At 44.5% G+C, this 19799-nt stretch overlaps 1 protein-coding gene and 1 long non-coding RNA gene across 4 annotated transcripts in view; one reads left to right on the top strand and one right to left on the bottom strand.

Moving 5' to 3' along the window:
• LOC139765192 (histone-lysine N-methyltransferase SMYD3-like) overlaps positions 1-9641 on the bottom strand; it is a 44484-nt gene extending 34843 nt beyond the window's left edge. For 2 of the 3 annotated variants that reach the window (XM_071692479.1, XM_071692478.1), the window contains exons 1-2: positions 9376-9641; positions 1415-1589 (exon numbers count right to left, since the gene is read on the bottom strand). In XM_071692479.1, coding sequence (XP_071548580.1) covers positions 1415-1589; positions 9376-9527 — 327 coding nt within the window. In that variant the 5' untranslated portion in view covers positions 9528-9641. The remainder of the gene's footprint in view (positions 1-1414; positions 1590-9375) is intronic. The other variant, XM_071692477.1, reaches the window with a different exon arrangement.
• Positions 1-19799, top strand: part of LOC139765196 (uncharacterized) — a 196683-nt gene that overhangs the window by 56221 nt on the left and 120663 nt on the right. The gene's annotated exons all lie outside the window — the stretch shown is intronic.

Here is a 19799-nt window from a genome sequence, read left to right as displayed (position 1 = left end):
ATTGGGGATGTTCTGGCGTGTACTGGAAGAAAAGGCCTCCTTAATCAGCTGAACAGTTAATTAAACTGACAAAGACCAACATGGTGAAAGTTGATTGGCCCAGCTTATCACCCTCCCTTGGCACGTTCGACCAATCAGTAGTCGATTTGTAGAGTATTTATCGTGTTTGTAATAACTAAGATAATAACTTTCATGATCTCTATGTAATATTGACTAAAGACGACTTTTACGTATTTAGGATAACAAAAAAGATTGTCTTGATAATATAAACATTTTGTATTGACATTTAGCCTTCAAAAGAACGATACATAAAATTAAATCTCATGAATTATTTCACAAATTCGTCCAAAACCTGACTCGGCTTTTGCAAGATTTTTGTCCCTTCCGTCCATGGTAACCTCAACTGCCATATGCCTGTGTGGGTTGCGGTAAGAGCATAAAGACGAACACATTTTGTGCGAATGAAATTATGGGGAAGTGTGGCTCACTTCCCTCAGATTTGACCTTTAACAGTGGAAGTTTAGATATCCGGCGTCGCCCACTAGTGTGACCTCACAACACAACTTACACAAGTCCAGCATTATGGAAGTAGTAGTATCCTCTGAAATATATACACTGAGAAGACGTGGAAGAATATAATGTTTTGTTCACGAAAAACAAATAATATTAATTGAAGGTGGAGTGGTAAACAGAAGCGTGAGACGGAACAACACACGACTCTTGGCAGCCTGTTGCCTCCCCGCTCCCTCACCAGAGACAGACAACCACACGCCCATAATGTCTCCAAGCCAATCAAACGACAGTTTCGACAACTTGCTCCTGACATCCATTTTCTATGTTTACCTTCTGAGTTGTATTTTAAAAAAGGAAATGCTGTTAAGAAGTGTGATACTGCGTGTGTGTGTGTGTGTGTGTGTGTGTGTGTGTGTGTGTGTGTGTCAGAAGTGGAGGGAACAAGGAGAACAGAGAGACCAAACTGGAGATAAAAGGATGAAGTGAAAAAGGTCTGGAGCGATCAGGGACTGAACTTGCAGGAGGGTGACAGGCATGAGTGGGAAATATAGTAACATTATACAGTACACTTCCGAAGAGCGTTTTCTTTTTCCTTCTCTCCATACACTCTTATTTTCATCTTTACATCTTTCCTTTTTCGTTATTGTTAGTTGGTTTCAATTCCTACTTGATCCTAATTCTTTCTTTGTCCATTCCTATCCAAGTCTCAGTTTCATGGTCTACCATCCATAATCATCGTGTTATTATCTAACTTACTCTACCTTCATATTACGTTTAATGTTAATCACAAATTTATATTCATTTCATTCACTGACTTGGTTGTTCCCACCCCCCCCCTTTTTGTTTTGTTTAATCTGATTCTGTAAATCAACCTTCATGTACTGTCTCCCATTTTCCTTACCCTGAGCTTGAAGATGATTCTGGCCATCAGCCTGACGAAGTCCTGCGGCGGGGATGAGAAGCGCCTTTTGAGGTACGGGCACTCCCACCTGTGCAGGTGCCAGCTGAGGTCCCGGCACTCACGGCTGCAGTACCACGTGACCCGGCACACTGAGCAGGGCCGAAGGAGCGCCTCCCTGCCCAGGAGTTAAGAGAAAATGGGAAATCAGAGTGTATCATTCGTCGGGAAGTTTGTTACACTGCAATAAATGGGGTGGAAACAGAAAATGGGAGGTTACATAGGTTACGTATTCGCTGGAAGGTATGTTGCAGAGCAAGAGAAAATGGAAGTAAAACATAAGATAGGAAGTAAGTATGCATGAAATTAGTTAGCAAGTTTATTGCAGAACAATAGAAAACAGGGGTTTAGTGTGCACTGCTCTGTGTCTTTTGTGAGGCAACAGAAAGTGGGAGGTCACTGGGTACTTATCTCCAGCAATAGAAATTGTATATTGCGGGTCAACAGGTGTTCAAGGCTTGGCTGCAAATACTTTTCTGTGGAGGGGCGCAACACACACGAGGGGAGGCTGTAGCTGTTTCTCTGCGTTGAGAGTAATGGGAATGACGTGTGATGGTGCGTGTTTACCAATATTCGTAAGTATCGAACTTTTTTTTGTATTAGTGACGACTGAGAGATGAGCCAGAGTAACACCAACACACCACTGTACTGGGTAAGGACGTAGGTGAGGCAGGCGTGGTGTCGGGTTGTGCTACATGAAGGTTGAGGCAAGTGCGGCAGGGTTCTCGTCCAGCTGGAGGAGGTGAGGTAAGCGTTGCATGGAAGAGCTGTGTAGATGCCGGGTATCATGGAGAAGGGAGGAGGCATTGCCAGGGTCCTGAGTTAGTGGGTAGTTGCCGTTTGTGCCTCGTGCTCCAGGAGGGCACGGTCCCAGGACCTGTAGTTCATCTTGGCTCCCGAGACAGGCGGGGGGCGATGTCTCACGCGAGTCCTGCCGATGAGGTAAGGATCAGAGTGCTTGGCATAAAACACCACAAGAATCTCTGAAGGAGAGTGACAGACCAGGAGTCACAATGTGCCGTTATCCAGACGGTCGGTCGGTGTGCGTAACCAGTAGTGTGCAGGACCGCCGCACGTGACTGCTGCACGAGCGTTCAAGAGGCAAGTTAAACGAGCGTGGCCGCCGAGTCAGTTATCATAGTCGTCTGGAGGACTGGTCCTCCTGTAGCCAAGTCCAGCAGTGGTTATTTGCTCAGGGTGTCTGGCGAGTGCGTCAGGTCACACAAGGTTGCTGCTCTCTGTTGCTTAACGACATGATTGTTGTGGACCAGGTGCGACCACGCTACTAGGATATGATGTGGAACACTGGAGAGTTGTGATGTGGCACCTAGTGACCACGCTACAATGCTTCGCTCTGGAAAGGACGTCAGAGGAGGAATGTTATTGATTATTGCTGGTCCTCTGTGGCGGGGTCAACAGATTCACGTGAGAGGTGATCTCACCAGCTTCCCTGGCATGGAGGACAAAAGAAATGAGAAGTCATTGTGCCAGTTTCTCTGAGGAAAGGTCAGTGGAAATGTAATATAACCGAAGCTAACACCCTGTGACAGAAGGCAGCAGGATGACTGGTCGCCTCCTGCACGTCAAGTATCAGCAGAAAACATGCTGACGTTTGATAACGATAAAGGAATTTTTCAATGTTTTATGTAGTGGATGCAGGGATGCTGGCTAGAGTCCCTCCGACGTACTGAGGGCAGAGAACGCGACAAAGAAGTTTCGACTAAAAGTGAAACTTGCTGAAACTAGAAAAACTTCGTATAAATTTCTAGATGTAGAAACTGGAGGAACATGTGAAACGTTAAAGAAACTTAAGGAAAAGCAGAGAAACGTACGGTAAACACCGATGATCGCTGTGCGATATGAATCTTAAAGGAAAATAAGAAGTAAGATAAATTCTGTAGAAACATAAGAGTGAAGCCTTGCTGTAGCATGGGGAGGGAGGTTATCATGTGTTACGACACTCACACGTACTGGCATACACTGGAAGAAGGAGTCACTTAAACAACGAGGTATTGTTATCATTATTATCACAAATCTCATCTTAGACACTCACAATAAAGTGGTAAAATTCTTCGATGTTCTGTTACAAACAAAAGGCTGTAAGAAACACAAGGGTATAAAAGGCCACATATCATGGACGAAAATGGTCGAATGCCAAAATGGCTAAAAAAAATGCCGAAGGACTGTATGATATAACAAGAGAATTGTTCCACTGAAAGAGTGGGAAATGTGTAAAAGATAACTGAGGCATTTTTGCAAAGGGGAGAATATTTTGGAAAAATGTGGAGGGGGACCTTTGTTGGGTCAGAGGCTGGGCTGGCGCCAGCTAGTGCTGTGCCCGAAGAGACAGGTAGATTTTAGAGCAATTAACCCGTGCACATGACGGTACGACCCTTGGGTACGACGGTACGATCTTTGGTAGGAACGGCAGGTGACGATAAAACGTGAGGAAAGATGACCTGCTGCTGTTGTGGGAGAGGCGAGAGAAATGAGGCTTAAAAGGCGGAGGTGGGGAAGGGGGGGGGGGGTGCTGCCGGTGTTTAGTGAAGGTGGAGGAGCAAGGGAAGGGCAGGAAGGGGCAGCAGCTTCCCTGCCTCAACTGACGCATCCCCACCATCACCTCCTCCCACGTGTTGGATGTGTCTCTGCTGCCACAGGGTCGCCACAGCCTGGCTCTCTGTTGGAGGGACACAGTGGGCAGGAACTGGAGAAAATGTGGGGGTCTAGAGTGGGCACGAGGAATGCGGGGTCCAGAGTGGGTGAGGAGGGGTCTGGGTCCAGAGTGGACTGGAGAAGAAGTAGGGGTTCCTGAGATGTGTTAGATGTGAAGATCCTGAAGAGCGAGGCTCAGAGTGCAGTCCAGAGGGGAGTAGGGTGATGAGGGCCACATTGGTTGGGAGACTAACCTTCACAGTGGCTTTGGCAGCTGGGTTAAAGTCAGACATGTGACTGTGACTCACTGTAAATGTATTTAGTACATGGTGGATTCCACTTCACTTTATATATATATATATATATATATATATATATATATATATATATATATATATATATATATATATATATATATATGTATATATATATATATATATATATATTCCTATGAATCCACGGGGAAAATGAAACACGATAAGTTCCCAAGTGCACTTTCGTGTAATAATCATATCATCAGGGGAGACACATGCGATTGTCCAAGACAATCGCATGTTTACCAAATGGCCTCCTAGCTACGTCTCTTCATTGTATATCAAGTGACTGTTATATTTCTCTCTTGTGTCTCCCCTGATGATAGGATTATTTCACGAAAGTGCACTTGGGAACTTATCGTGTTTCATTTTCCCCGTGGACTCATAGGAATATACTTGATCACGCGCAAAATTGTGATCCTTTCCAATATATATATATATATATATATATATATATATATATATTTTTTTTTTTTTTTTTTTTTTTTATACTTTGTCGCTGTCTCCCGCGTTTGCGAGGTAGCGCAAGGAAACAGACGAAAGAAATGGCCCAACCCCCCCCCCATACACATGTACATACACACGTCCACACACGCAAATATACATACCTACACAGCTTTCCATGGTTTACCCCAGACGCTTCACATGCCTTGATTCACTCCACTGACAGCACGTCAACCCCTGTATACCACATGACTCCAATTCACTCTATTCCTTGCCCTCCTTACACCCTCCTGCATGTTCAGGCCCCGATCACACAAAATCTTTTTCACTCCATCTTTCCACCTCCAATTTGGTCTCCCTCTTCTCCTCGTTCCCTCCACCTCCGACACATATATCCTCTTGGTCAATCTTTCCTCACTCATTCTCTCCATGTGACCAAACCATTTCAAAACACCCTCTTCTGCTCTCTCAACCACGCTCTTTTTATTTCCACACATCTCTCTTACCCTTACGTTACTTACTCGATCAAACCACCTCACACCACACATTGTCCTCAAACATCTCATTTCCAGCACATCCATCCTCCTGCGCACAACTCTATCCATAGCCCACGCCTCGCAACCATACAACATTGTTGGAACCACTATTCCTTCAAACATACCCATTTTTGCTTTCCGAGATACTGTTCTCGACTTCCACACATTTTTCAAGGCTCCCAAAATTTTCGCCCCCTCCCCCACCCTATGATCCACTTCCGCTTCCATGGTTCCATCCGCTGACAGATCCACTCCCAGATATCTAAAACAGATATAGGGTGTTTTGGTCGAGGTGGTGTGCAAAGTGAGAGGGTTAGGGAAAATGATTTGGTAAACAGAGAAGAGGTAGTAAAAGCTTTGCGGAAGATGAAAGCCGGCAAGGCAGCAGGTTTGGATGGTATTGCAGTGGAATTTATTAAAAAAGGGGGTGACTGTATTGTTGACTGGTTGGTAAGGTTATTTAATGTATGTATGACTCATGGTGAGGTGCCTGAGGATTGGCGGAATGCGTGCATAGTGCCATTGTACAAAGGCAAAGGGGATAAGAGTGAGTGCTCAAATTACAGAGGTATAAGTTTGTTGAGTATTCCTGGTAAATTATATGGGAGGGTATTGATTGAGAGGGTGAAGGCATGTACAGAGCATCAGATTGGGGAAGAGCAGTGCGGTTTCAGAAGTGGTAGAGGATGTGTGGATCAGGTGTTTGCTTTGAAGAATGTATGTGAGAAATACTTAGAAAAGCAAATGGATTTGTATGTAGCATTTATGGATCTGGAGAAGGCATATGATAGAGTTGATAGAGATGCTCTGTGGAAGGTATTAAGAATATATGGTGTGGGAGGCAAGTTGTTAGAAGCAGTGAAAAGTTTTTATCGAGGATGTAAGGCATGTGTACGTGTAGGAAGAGAGGAAAGTGATTGGTTCTCAGTGAATGTAGGTTTGCGGCAGGGGTGTGTGATGTCTCCATGGTTGTTTATATATATATATATATATATATATATATATATATATATATATATATATATATATATATATATCTATATATAACCCACAAAAACAAAGGTCGGTTGGAGATTTACGAGAGTTGGATTTACGAGCGAACCTACGAGGAGAGACGCACTTCACCACGAAGAAATTCAGGTTGGTGTGTGTCGTACTTAATAGTACACCTCACAACCCCGTCGTCTGTATACGACTTATAACAACAGAAGATATTCAGGGAAGCAAAGCTCACGAAGACGAGATATACGAAGCAAAAACCATGAAGAGAAATCCTCACAGGAGCAAATCCCGGTTGAAATAATGATGACCAAGACAAACCCAGGTAGACGAACTCCACGATGGGAAGCTCCCGTCCTCAGAGACCAGCAAACCCCGCTGTTGTAAAGAAACCTCAAGTGGAAGAAACTTTACTGAGGTAAACTTACGCAGGGCAAGTTTACCTGGGAAATAGATGGTACAAGACAAAACCTTAATGCAATAAAACTTCCCCGAGAGTACACTCCACTTGCCATGCACCTGCCTCAGGATTTCATTCATGCAGAGTCTGCTTTGGACCAGGATCTGCTACTGCATGACCCGACAAGAACACATCCTTTGTATCGAGTGTGTGTGTGTGTGTGTGTGTGTTAGAGGGAGGGAGCGGGGGGTAGTAAACATGGTGACCAAAGCTCAGTCACAGACGGATCTTGACAGAACTCGTTCCAGTCAGGTCCAGATACGAGTCTGGATCTTCAAATGAGAAGCAAAATGTCAAGAGAAATGAGGTGAAACGTAGAGGAAATATTAAATAACATAATACGGACGGTGAGAATGATGAGGAGAGAGAGAGAGGAAGTAAAGATGAACTGACCCAACTCTGTGTCAAGGAATGTGAGTCTTACATCTTTGAAAAATGAAATGCGAAATTTTGAATGCCGGTGAGCACTCCTCTGTCTGGTGTGTTGTTAGTTATTGATTACTGCCAACATTGTTATGATTATCATTAGTGATGACCAGTAAGGTTACGGGAAATGTGCTCGTAAGTTTATAAAGAAACAGCAGTGGTTTCCTTGTTTATGGAAAGTGAATTAAAAAGGACGAAAAACTTATAAACTGAAGTGCTGTACTCTGTCAAGCAAGTGAGGCACATGTGTGGCAGGTAGTGGAGAAGGTTGAGAATATTACAACAAGATTTGGACTTGAGAAGCAGAGGGGAAGCAGCTGGCTTGGGAGGACAGAGTTTACCTATGCGGTCTGGCCAGGCTGGGTTAGGTGCCCGAGACCCATGGAACTCCCTGGTCAGGTCATGAGAGAAGGGTCTTATGTGACCTTATGTCACACGACTCATCATAAAAGATAGAAAGATATGAATGATGGAGGTTCCAGCGGCAAGACTCAAGTAGAACTGGTGAGACAGTGCTCACAATGCGTACCTGGTGAATAATGATAAGCAAATTGTTCTAACTTGAACACTAGAGATGTGTCGAGTGCTTCACGAAGCTGTGGCTATTGTTCAGTAGAGTTGTAGCAGGAGGATGTTGGTGTGCATGTTGAGGATCAGTCTTAATTAGTGATAGAATTTAACATATCAATAAATCAGATGCATTTCGAGCGAGGATAAAGATATGAAAGTAACGCTGTTACGGCAGATACAAAACAAAATTTAATAAAGCGTAATCAAACTAGAATTGATCTTTGGTGGGTAAAGATATTGATAAATCTAGAGTAGATGAGAAGTGGGTCAGTGTGGCTATTATGGTGGCAGTCACAGAGGAAGACGAGTATAAAACTGAGGACACGGGGGCCTGAAATTATGTAAACAATGGAAGACGATGGTGAATAATACGTCATTACGGATGAAGATTTTTCTAGGTGTCACACACACACACACACACACACACACACACACACACACACACACACACACACACACACATACACTTTTCTAGAACAAGAACAGTGGATGAACAGAGTAAGAATTATAACACTGTGAATGTGGAGAACAATCAGAAGTTTAAAATGTATGATAATGAGAGAGTTCGAGATATGACGGGCGACCTGACCACAACATTGACGTTTTTGGTTTGCTTGATCATATAGATTGTGAATAAAAATTCGAAAGATGTTGGGATAGAACAACCAGAACAACTAGACAAGATGTACAGAAGTACTTCTTATAGCTGGAGATGTAGAGGAATGGGATACACTGAATTATGAGAGGGAGAACGTGGACGCTTTCAGATGTTGTATGATAATAAGGAAGGTCAAATAATGAGATACCAAGAGTGTATTGTGCCTCATGAAGTGTGTATATGAGGAAACAGTATGTCTAAAGAAACCAGAGCCGTAGTGTTCAACCTGGTGGGGAACTGATGTTTACTGTTAGTTTTTATTTAGTGATGATTCCAGGATTTACTGATGTATTTCCTATCTCTACGACTTAGACCATAAAGCTAACGTAACTTAACCTGTCCTAGTCTAATTAACCTAATTAACTTATTAAGTTAGCAATGTTCGTATGCCCATGATTGTAATACAACAAATATTTAAACACACACGAAAACCTTCTCAGTTAATCCAGAGTATTCTTATTCCTAACCTTAGATATGTATAGAATTATTTCATAATTACCCCAGGACTAGTTTCTGTGAGAGTCCTGGTGTTACCCGGGACCTTCCTAAAGACTCCTGCAGACTAAGGCTGTGTTACTTCCAGTAACAGGGAAATGTAGACTCCTTTTGAGTGAGTTCTTTGACGCAGCTTCTTTCCCCATGATACAGCCTTGTCAAAGTTGACTTTTCCCTCGCGGTGTAACCTCCACCAGGAGGAGTACGGTAACACCCCATTGACATGTATACTTCATTATATGACAAGAATTGATGCCTGGTCACTAGGACTCTGATGATTGGAGCATGAGGTGTGAGTGTGGTGAGCATATTTGTATGAGGCGATGCGATATGAGGTATGAGGGACGTACTTGAATGTGGTGAGGCAGTTGTCGCAGTATCTGGAGGCGTACTCGTAGTTGATGATGTGGACGAAGGGCTCGGAGGTGAGGACAACTTCTCCCCTCCTCACCGGCCTGACCTTCTTGGCCCGAGATCTGTACGATCCGCTGTACTCCCGCATCTTCCCGACGTACTCTGAACACTGGCTCTGAGGGGCTCGTGTCAGCCTCCACCACACACACACATACACACACCTGGCCCGCTGGCCGCCTTGAGAATGGTGCCAACTTGCCCACACCACCACCACGCCCTCAACCACACTCCCTCTGCCAGGTTTAGCACTTTTTCTCCATCTGTAAAGCCAAGGTAAAGCCCTGTGGGGTGGGGCTAGGAGACGAAAGGTAAGAGGTTACAAGAGCTGGGGAGGAAGGCAGACGGTAAGGACTAGGAGACGAAAATAGGGTGGTGGAACGGGAGATACGACAGAGATCGGGGAAGAGGTGGGTTATGGTGTGGGAGGGATGGATGTACGACAACAGTAGTGTCATTGTATGATGTTACGTGTCAGTGTGGTTATGAGAGTGACCATGTACCAGCTAGTGTGACACTGTAACAGCTGGTTTATGTCACTCTGTGTCACTTAGTGTCCCGTCTTTATGTTACTATGTCATTCATTTCCTGAGATAACGTTAGTGTGATAGTATGATGCCAGTACCAGTGTCATTAGCGTGACTAGTGTATCAGTTTATAAAGCAGTAGGCTAGTATATTTCCTGGTATGCTAATGTAGTATATCACGAGTGTGGGCTGCTAATGTCATATGCTAATTATTAATAATGTTCACGGTGGTAGCTTAGGATGGGGCTGTTCTTGTTGCGGTGTGTACGAGTTCGGATGGTCTCGTTATGGTTGTGGTGCCGAACATCAACTCAGGGACGCGGGATCTCAGGTGGCAGGAGATAACGGTGATGATATCCTCCTAGAGGGTGCGTTAGCTTCTTCCCGAAGTGTTAGATGAGATCTAGGTGATGGTTAAAGAGTATCACGAGGAAGTGTGTGTAGCGGACCTGTTGATAAGTGGTGGAAGAGTGAGCAAGGATGATCTTGCATGTTCTCTGTTTTGTGAGTTTTGGAGGAATTAAGGTTGTGTCGATGTTCTATGTAAGCGTGTGTATTGGGGGGGATGAATACACACACACACACACACACACACACACACACACACACACACACATTCACATTAATATCATCCTCGTCAACTTCATCCAAACCTCTGCACATAACTTTCATAAATAACAGTTTTGAAGGCACTAACTTGAACTCCCTTACAAGTAGTGCTGGTGGTGGTGGTTCTGGTATGGTGGAGGCTGGGAGAAAGCTGGCTGAGGTATACGTCGTTGTACCGTCTTGCTCAAGGGGTTAAGAACTGGAAATTAATCTTCATCTTAAAATTTTCTACGACTCCCTCCGGCCATCATCTGTTACCGTGCCTTTTTCTCTGCCTCTCCACACAAGAAGGTTCCTCTCCTTCCTCACAGCCAGATGATCCGAATGACAACATCTATATAGCCTTTCATTCGGAAAGAATTTCCAGCTATAAAAGAGATATCTTTTTCTTATCTTCGTAAAGGCCTGACACCAGGGGAGAAGAAGCCTTTGTGTCGAACCAGTCCAAATTTATTCCCAGTCATCACTTAATTGGAAATCGGGGGAAAAAAAAGAACTTCTGCAGATGGTCTCAAAGGCAGAGGAAAAAAACCCAGACGTACTTCCTCTCTTGTGATGAATTCAAAAGAGTCCAGAGGGAAGCCTCAGGGACGGGTAGAATGTGTCCTTCGTTAGCTCCCAAGTTGTAGCATCTCATCTGAAAAGTTGTCTGTGTTGTAACTTATTTTCTGGAGGTTCACATTGGTGGCCACGTGCACAAGTGGCCATGTAAACCTCCGTGTGTGGACTGCGTTTCCGTATCTTCAGCCAAATGGAAGAGTTCGTTACCTTCTACGGGTGATACAGGAGAGTCTGGAGTCCAGAGGAACCCACCATCCGGGTCTAGTCTGATTACCATATCCCAACAAACTTGTATGTTTATACAGGTGGTATGTGATGTGTTGTTGGGAGGGAAGGTGAGGCCATGCCCTCTACCCATCTCCCTAGGCGATGCAGAACGCGAGGGGAGTGCTGGGAGGCCTTGTGGTGGAGACTATCCCTGCCGGGAGGGTCTAGGTAATGATATTACCTCCGGTCCAGGCAATACTCAGGACTACACGGCTCTGCCAGGGTTACGTGACGCCCGAGCTGGGCAACACTCCGGACAGAACCTTGTGCTCACCTCGTCCTCATGATCCTTCTCTCTCTCTCTCTCTCTCTCTCTCTCTCTCTCTCTCTCTCTCTCTCTCTCTCTCTCTCTCTCTCTCTCTCTCCATTATTGTTTACAGGTGCATATTCTCCTGTAGTTAAAAGTATTTCATCTTTTATTTATAATATTATATTTTGTTACGTTTCTTCCTCATCTTTATTGGTTTATTACAAGTGCGGGACAATTGTTTCACTTGAAATCATGAACAGTTTCCGGAATGTTGCTGATCTGTCGAATGCAAAATTTCACATCCAAATTTACATATAGATATGTTTAGCATTACTGCATACATTACTTACAGGGCAAGATTTTTCGACACTGGAAGATCTTTATGTACATATTTTACTGGTTATTCTCTATTAAATGAAAGGAATTCAAAGAAAAATGACCTTAAATAAATCTAGTTATATATTTATCTTCGTTATTATTCTTATGTGTGTATCTTACCACCAGCTTCCAGACCGACCCAACAAACACATCTGTTGGTGGGAAAAAAAAATCATGGTTGCTTGAAAGTCTCAGATGGTGAAGACATGAAAATGCAATCCTGAGTGTTCCTTCTTGGTGTTATGGTTGTTATCCTTGGTTCGTATCGTTCACCATGCAGCCTTATAATGACTGGACAAACTTCCTTTAAATGTGTATAGCAACATTGCCTCCCTACCCCGACCACCACCAGTCTCAGACGGCCACATCCTCGACCCAACTTGATTTGCCTCTGACAATGACGTGGTTCAGGCGGTCATCTGGGAGCTGCGGTGGCTGTTGCCCAAGTTGGCAGCCCCGGATTTGGGTTGGCTGGACGTGGCGGAGAAGGTTATTTGATTACAGTATGTGTTGAGCCGGCCACTCCACCCCCAGGGCCAGAAACTTGCTAATTCCTTCTTGTCCGAACCTTCAGCCTGAGCCCGCCCCTACCACCCTTAGGTAGCTCCCACCTGTCCCAGTCCCCAGCCTCAGTCCCCAGCCCCAGTCCCCAGCCTCAGTCCCCAGCCCCAGTCCCAAGCCTGTAACCACATGGAGGCTTCACAGTGGAGAGTTTAAGATGGTGTGGACATATAACGTAAACAAGATGGATGTGACGATCCTTGCAGGTCTTCAGAGACGTCAGTCTTGTCTTTTTTTTTCTATCTGTTATATAATCAGGGTTGTGACTTTACATAGCACATATTGCTATACACTGGAGGGCTATAGCATCGTGAGAGTTGTAAAATCGTATTTTCTTTGACATTTTATTTTCAGAATCTCCGTTTAATCTGAATGGCTTCGAATTTCTCCAAGGCTCTCTCTTGTCCATGATGACCTGACCTTTAAGACCAGGTCAAAGGTTCCGTCATCACACCTGGGGGTCGTCCCCTCGCGTTCCGGGGATGCATATGGGGTCACACCAGACGACCTAACCTTACATCGTCACATGATCTTACTCTGTGTTCATGTGACATGTGGGAATTCTCTGGTTGAGGCACAGCTTCGCCTAATCTGGAAGAATTCCTCTTTTCCTCTGTGGCTTTGTACAATTTCTTTCATTTTCCTTTTTTTAATTTCGGAAACTCCAGAAGTTAGATTTCCTCCAGTATTGTGACCAATTTATGGATGGTAGTATAGCCATGTAACAAGAAAATGTCTTGTTCATTTGTCTACTGATATCAGGAAATTGTGATGTTAGACCCGAGGTCGTTTCTTTTCTCTGTGGAGAAAATGTATAATTCAGTGAGCAGAAGTTGAGTTTATCCCCACTAGATGGGGCAGGAGTAGCTCATTTCACGGTCTGTATGGAAACTGATGGAGTGTGACACTGGGGGAGAAGTTGCAAGTTGGTGTTGGCCACCACAAAACTGACACAAGGCAGCCTGTCAGCCTCTGGGGACTCCGGCCACCATGATATGTACAATGTCAGCCAATTAACCTGTCATTCTTCTCCGCTTCCCCGACTTAATCAGCAGCCTTTCCTCCAAGTTAGAAAATCATCTACGCTCATGTTGGTGTTTTATTTCCTCTAATTAATTAGATTTTCTGCTACCCTGACTCTACTATCCCGACTCTACCACTCAGAGTCTACTAGTGTGACTCTACTTTTTCATGATAGATTGTTAACTTCTGAATACTTTATGATTTTTGTCTTAGTGTCACCTGCTCGTTAAGGCTTCCCTGACATTTCCAGTAGATTATGATGATCAATTATTTAGGATTTGGGAAATTGATTTTTCTCTAACTTGTAGGTAGGGATGTAGGTAGGTAGAGGGGAAATGATCCTCACATTTGTTCAGTTGTTTGTTGTCAAGATCAGATGTAGTACATGACTTTCCGATCTACATGAGATGTTCAGTATTGTCTTCGAGTTTTGGTACGCAGTTTTATGAGGCTGAACTATCTTGAATGTTTATATTAAAGATCCTGAGAAACTAGTGTTTGTGGAATGTTGTTAGTGACTTTTCCGTCCTTGGCACATCCGAGCCACACCATAGATCACATTATTTCCCTCCCTAGTGTCTTACCTGCTTGTTATGATATCATATAACCCATCGCTCGCTGACCTTCATTGTCTGAGCATTATGATGATTGTTGTGGGGCATTTAAAGTCTACGTTTAAAGTCTAATAAAGAGCTTCCTTTAAAAGTCATTCTATTTTCTTTTCTTTGAAGAGAAGATCCTTTGAGATAAAGTTGTGATACCCTCACACTTATCTCAGTTACACACATAAACATACAAGCAGTGTTGAACGTGGTGATCTTTGTAAGTTATCTTGTCTTGGTTATATGTGATAGTTGGTTATCTTGTCTTGGTTATATGTGATAGTTGGTTATCTTGTCTTGGTTATATGTGATAGTTGGTTATCTTGTCTTGGTTATATGTGATAGTTGGTTATCTTGTCTTGGTTATATGTGATAGTTGGTTATCTTGTCTTGGTTATATGTGATAGTTGGTTATCTTGTCTTGGTTATATGTGAGAGTTGGTTATCGTGTCATTCTCAGGTACAGATTCCTTGTAATATATTTACGTTGTTGTGGTTTCATTACATAATGTCTCCCTGAAACACAGTTCCAGTCTTTGTGTTTTCTGTATTTGTCTACGTCTCTCAGTGTCTGCCCCCCCCCCCCTCTCTCTCTCTCTTCAGATGATATATCGTATTTTCACGTATGTTAAAATGTATTCATGTATCGTCCCTCCTTCCTGGATACTAATGTTAAATGTATACCATTTATGTCAGTCGTCATCCCTCCAGTACCGTGGGCTGGGCCACACATACAGCCTCTCATCATGACACAACCCATGACCAGTGTGGTAGAGTGACACTTGGACGTCTACACTCATAAAGTTTCTTTTTGCTTTATCATATGAGCCAGAAGATTGGTCAGGTGATATCATGTGACCTCTGACACCACACCTCCACACACAAGAGGATTCAAGTACGTGTAATATTTACTGATGTCAAAATTCCGTCAAGAAACTCTGGAAATTTCATTTCTCACATACTTTCACCTTTGTTGATAAGGTATTTGACAGCCGCTGAGATTACCATGGAGCAGCTGCTCTCAGCAGTACTGCTGACCTGACTGAGAGGGTCTGTCTTTATCCAGTGAAGTTGTCCACGCCTCATTGTTAACCCAGACCCCTCACAACCCCCGCCTCCCTCGGGTAAGCAAGGTAAATAGCAACAAACTCATATGCATTCCTAATGAGGACTGGAATTAGATGTAGCGACTCGTAAAATATATGCGTTGAATGTGGTAAAAAACAGAGGAGGAAAGATGTGAGGTTGTTCCCGGGTGGTGATGTAAGGCCACACACCACACACACACACACACACACACACACACACACACACACACAAGGGCAAGTTCAGTGTTATAAATAGTACAGTGCTCCGCAACGTAGGTCATGTGTTCCTGAAACACTAGACAGTTTGATGAAGATGCTCATGTGACACAAGACTACAGTGTGTTGATCCTCACAGCACGACGCCAGCCAGACCCATTAACATTGGCGCCAACATTTTTCAACCGCTTTAGATTTTTCTTCTTTCTATATTTCGACGGTGGTGTAGACGTGCTCCATCTTGTCGTCGGGGTATACAAGCCTCGCCTCTTGGAACTTATAACACACTTTTGATAATCACGAGCAGCGTCTTGCTGAGGATCCTGCATCAGTAGTGTTGTCTGGGCCTTCTGCTGAGGCCGGCCACCACATGCCTCACCTCAGCACCTCGGGAAAGCCAAAGGCGCTGTGAGCCTGCCTCTGGCCGTGTGAGCCTGTCTCTGGCCGTGTGAGCCTGCCTCTGGCCGTGTGAGCCTGCCTGTGGCCGTGTGAGCCTGCCTGTGGCCATGTGAGCCTGTCTCTGGCCGTGTGAGCCTGTCTCTGGCCGGGTGAGCTTGTCTCTGGTCGGGTGAGCCTGCCTCTGGCCGGGTGAGCCTGCCTGTGGCCGTGTGAGCCTGTCTCTCGCCGTGTGAGCCTGTCTCTGGCCGTGTGAGCCTGCCTCTGGCCGGGTGAGCTTGTCTCTGGTCGGGTGAGCCTGCCTCTGGCCGTGTGAGCCTGTCTCTGGCCGGGTGAGCCTGCCTCTGGTCGGATGAGCCTGCCTCTGGCCGTGTGAGCCTTGCCTCTAGCGTCGTGGTGCCTCACAAGTCTGCTTCTCGTATCTTGTTGGATGGAGAGCGTTGTCTTGGAAGTTGGTTCTCTTTGGTATTTATGGACGTGTCATTGTTATTCTTCCCACGCCGGGATAACACGGGGTCCAGGTGAAGTTTGCTGGATGAGGAATCTTGGTTTCCTGGAGTTGCAGACCTGGTAGCGACCCGGGTCCTGCAGACACCGCCGCCCCGCGCTAGCATCTTCCATGACTGACGTACGCCACAGTCTTGCTGTACGCTGTGTATGATCACATGACTGACGTACGCCACAGTCCTGCTGTATATGATCACATGACTGACGTACGCCACAGTCCTGCTGTATATGATCACATGTGCGACGGTTCTGTGCATGAGAGATATAGTCTATATCTACGTTGTGTTAAGAGTTTCATAATAAGCACTCAAGAGACAGTGGAAGACTGTGGTCACGGTTCCCTCCAATGTGTGCGTATGCAAAGTTTCCCACTTATGTGTCCGTCACCGTATTGTGCCGTGTCCACCATCACCAGTACTGTATGGGACCGTGTTTAACGTCATCGGACCCGTACTGCAACGTGCTCACCTGTCACCAGTTCCGTATCACACCGTGACCGCTGTCGCAGTTCACGTATTGCACCGTGTTCACCGTCTCCAGCCCCGTATTGCACCATGTTCACCGTCTCCAGCCCCGTATTGCACCGTGTTCACCGTCTCCAGCCCCGTATTGCACCCTCACCAATAGCTTCAACACCCAAGAGTGCTTTAAAAAAAGTTTGTCAATCAACTTTAATTGGAAAGGCAGAAAAACTCGTCCTCCAGCCTGGATAGAGGGTTTGTGTGACACACGTATAAAAAAGAAAACCAGAAAAACCTAAATTACATCTGGTTTTTACATGACTCGTGTGGTAGAATACAGAGTCCCTGAAAGAAAACATATCACAAAACATATAACGTCAAAGTAGCTTTGAGTTAGCTGTGGAAACGTTTGCACATGGCCAAAATAACTTTGAAATATGCATGGGTGAACGTACGTAGGCCAGGTGACTTTGAGATGATCTGAGGAAAGACTTACAGAGAGGAGGAGGTGTTCAAAGAGGCAGGAGACTCACACCCACAGGAGGGGAAGAAGAGGATGTGGCCCGCCTGCATCCTCCTGTTGTGTTCTGTGTACAGAGAAGATAGTGCTATGTTGACTACCCTTACCACACACACACACACACACACACACACACACACACACACACACACACACAGGCCTCCGTACTGTAGTGTTTAGCGCTACTGACCGTGAGTCAGCATAGGCTCGTCCTGGGTCGGGCCTGCATAGGTTCGAATCGTGTGTGTTTGTGTGTACTCAACAAAGTCCACACATTATGATACATATGTACAAGGTTAAGAGACGGGGCCACACGAGTGTTAAACTGTCTCTCCTCATGACACAAACAGCAACGAAAACTCATCACACGATCAGTCGACCAGGAATACGTGCATATAGAGATTCATACAGAAACGCACACATGTAGGTAGGTGGAATGTACAGGAATGAGTCGCAGCAGAGCGGGGTGACAGACGGAACGTATGAAGGACAAGTGAATGAAAATGGCGAAAATTGTCGTTGTGGGAAGATAATTGATGATACCAAGCGGAAGAAGGAGAGGCAGGGAGGGAGGGAGAGAGGGAAAGAGCTGCATTATGGATTGACGGAGTTATGTGGTATAAAACCTCGGTGACGAGGGAAAAATATTAGAACTTGGAAATGAAATGTTTGAAAACCAATGATGTGAGTAATTTGTTGAGAGAAGGACAAATGAAAGGAGAACGTTGAGATAACACAGAGTAAAACTGAATTTAGTTTTCATTATGATGGAAAGCCATACATAGAACGTGTACAGTGTTTTGTAGAGGAATATTAGAATAAATGACGGAGAGACAACAGAAAAGATGGGGGGAAATCATTGCTCGTCATGGAAACCTTAGATTTCCTCGAAGTGTTAGAGAGCATGATGAACCAACCATTCAGGTATTATACAACAGAAAAGAATACAACCGAGAAAGTCTTATTCATTTCTTGATAGTGTACGCAACTCCAGAGAGACACGGTAAGTCTGATCAGTTATTCATAGAGTATTGTGAAGGTACAAATGAAAGCTGTTGAGGAGGAAGCCCGCCCCGCCCCGCCCCGCCCCGCAGTGTGGTGGCAAGAGATTATGATTATTAAGAAATCGATCGGATTTGGCCAGACCCGCTTGGATGTCGTACGACGTCGAGGTGTGATATCGTAAGATGCATTGAGGAAGACGTCTGTACCAGCAGATCAGGGATCATACTACTGCCAGAGGTATTGACGAAGCGTCAGTAGTGTATCCCATCTTCACAGAGAGTAGACTGGAGGAGGGAGACATCATCTGTCTTGCATCACTATGACAAAACCTGGTCAGGCAGACGCGAACCCACACTTCAGAAGGAGATACAAGAGAATAAACCATATTTAACTGAACATAGTTTTGTAAGATCTAAAATGTAAAACTCAAGAGATATGCACGTTAGGAGAAGGAAAGATGGAGAAAGAGATCAAGGAGGCGTGGTTTACTGGGTGATTTAAAAACGCCAAAGAAACAGAAACATTTTGTATAGAAATTAGCAAGTCAGGGAAAAACTATGAAAGCAAAAAATTAGGAGGTTGATGTGCATTTGAGAGCATTTCATAAAATTATCTGGGTAAAAATTAGAAGTCGAAGATCGGATCGTTAAATTAAAAGTTCCAGTAAGATGAGTGTAACAATGGACGATGTATGTGAGGAATTGGTTGATTCATTTGTATTGTGGATATTCGTGAAGTTGTGTAACCTCAGCACAGCACTGAGACGGGAAGATCCATGGGAATCATTACACGCAGTTTAGTCTTCATAACCCTGTCTGTAGCTCGGCTCATATACCTGGATGTGCTGACACTCTTCATGTGACACAAGTGTAGTTATATGAAAAATTACCAACTGACGAAACCATTATTAGGAGAGTGGAATAAGAGCCAACGTCGCTCCCATCTTTAAGAAAGGCCAAGGGATGATTACCTTATGGTGAAAGATGGTATCACAGGAAAGAATGGTGTGCAGACGGTGAAGATTATAAACAAACAAACTGATGATAACTGGTAAAACCTTCTTCACAGTAAAGCAACATTGGTTCAGTACGAAGGGCTTAAACCTTACCACTATACTGCCAGTGCCTTCTTGACACACCAACCTACAGTGATATGAACACAATGTTTCAATGAGAGTTGTACATGTGCTCTGCTTCTGTATGGTTGGCGTACTGGATGGCTGATTGACGTATGAAACATAGTAAAATTTCTTGAGGTTGTGTGAAACATTCCATCATGTTTATTTGTCATCTTTCTGATCTATATCATAACAAATAATGTAATTATTTGTAGTTGTGTGAACGTTGTTTGTTGATGTTAGTTGGGCCGCGTCTGGCTGGCTGCAGGTCGTGG

This window comes from Panulirus ornatus, chromosome 53 (assembly GCF_036320965.1).
Source record: "Panulirus ornatus isolate Po-2019 chromosome 53, ASM3632096v1, whole genome shotgun sequence".
In the NCBI taxonomy this organism is placed as follows: domain Eukaryota; kingdom Metazoa; phylum Arthropoda; class Malacostraca; order Decapoda; family Palinuridae; genus Panulirus; species Panulirus ornatus.
Note: the sequence above shows the minus strand (reverse complement) of the source record. Positions and strands in the feature narration are given on the sequence as shown.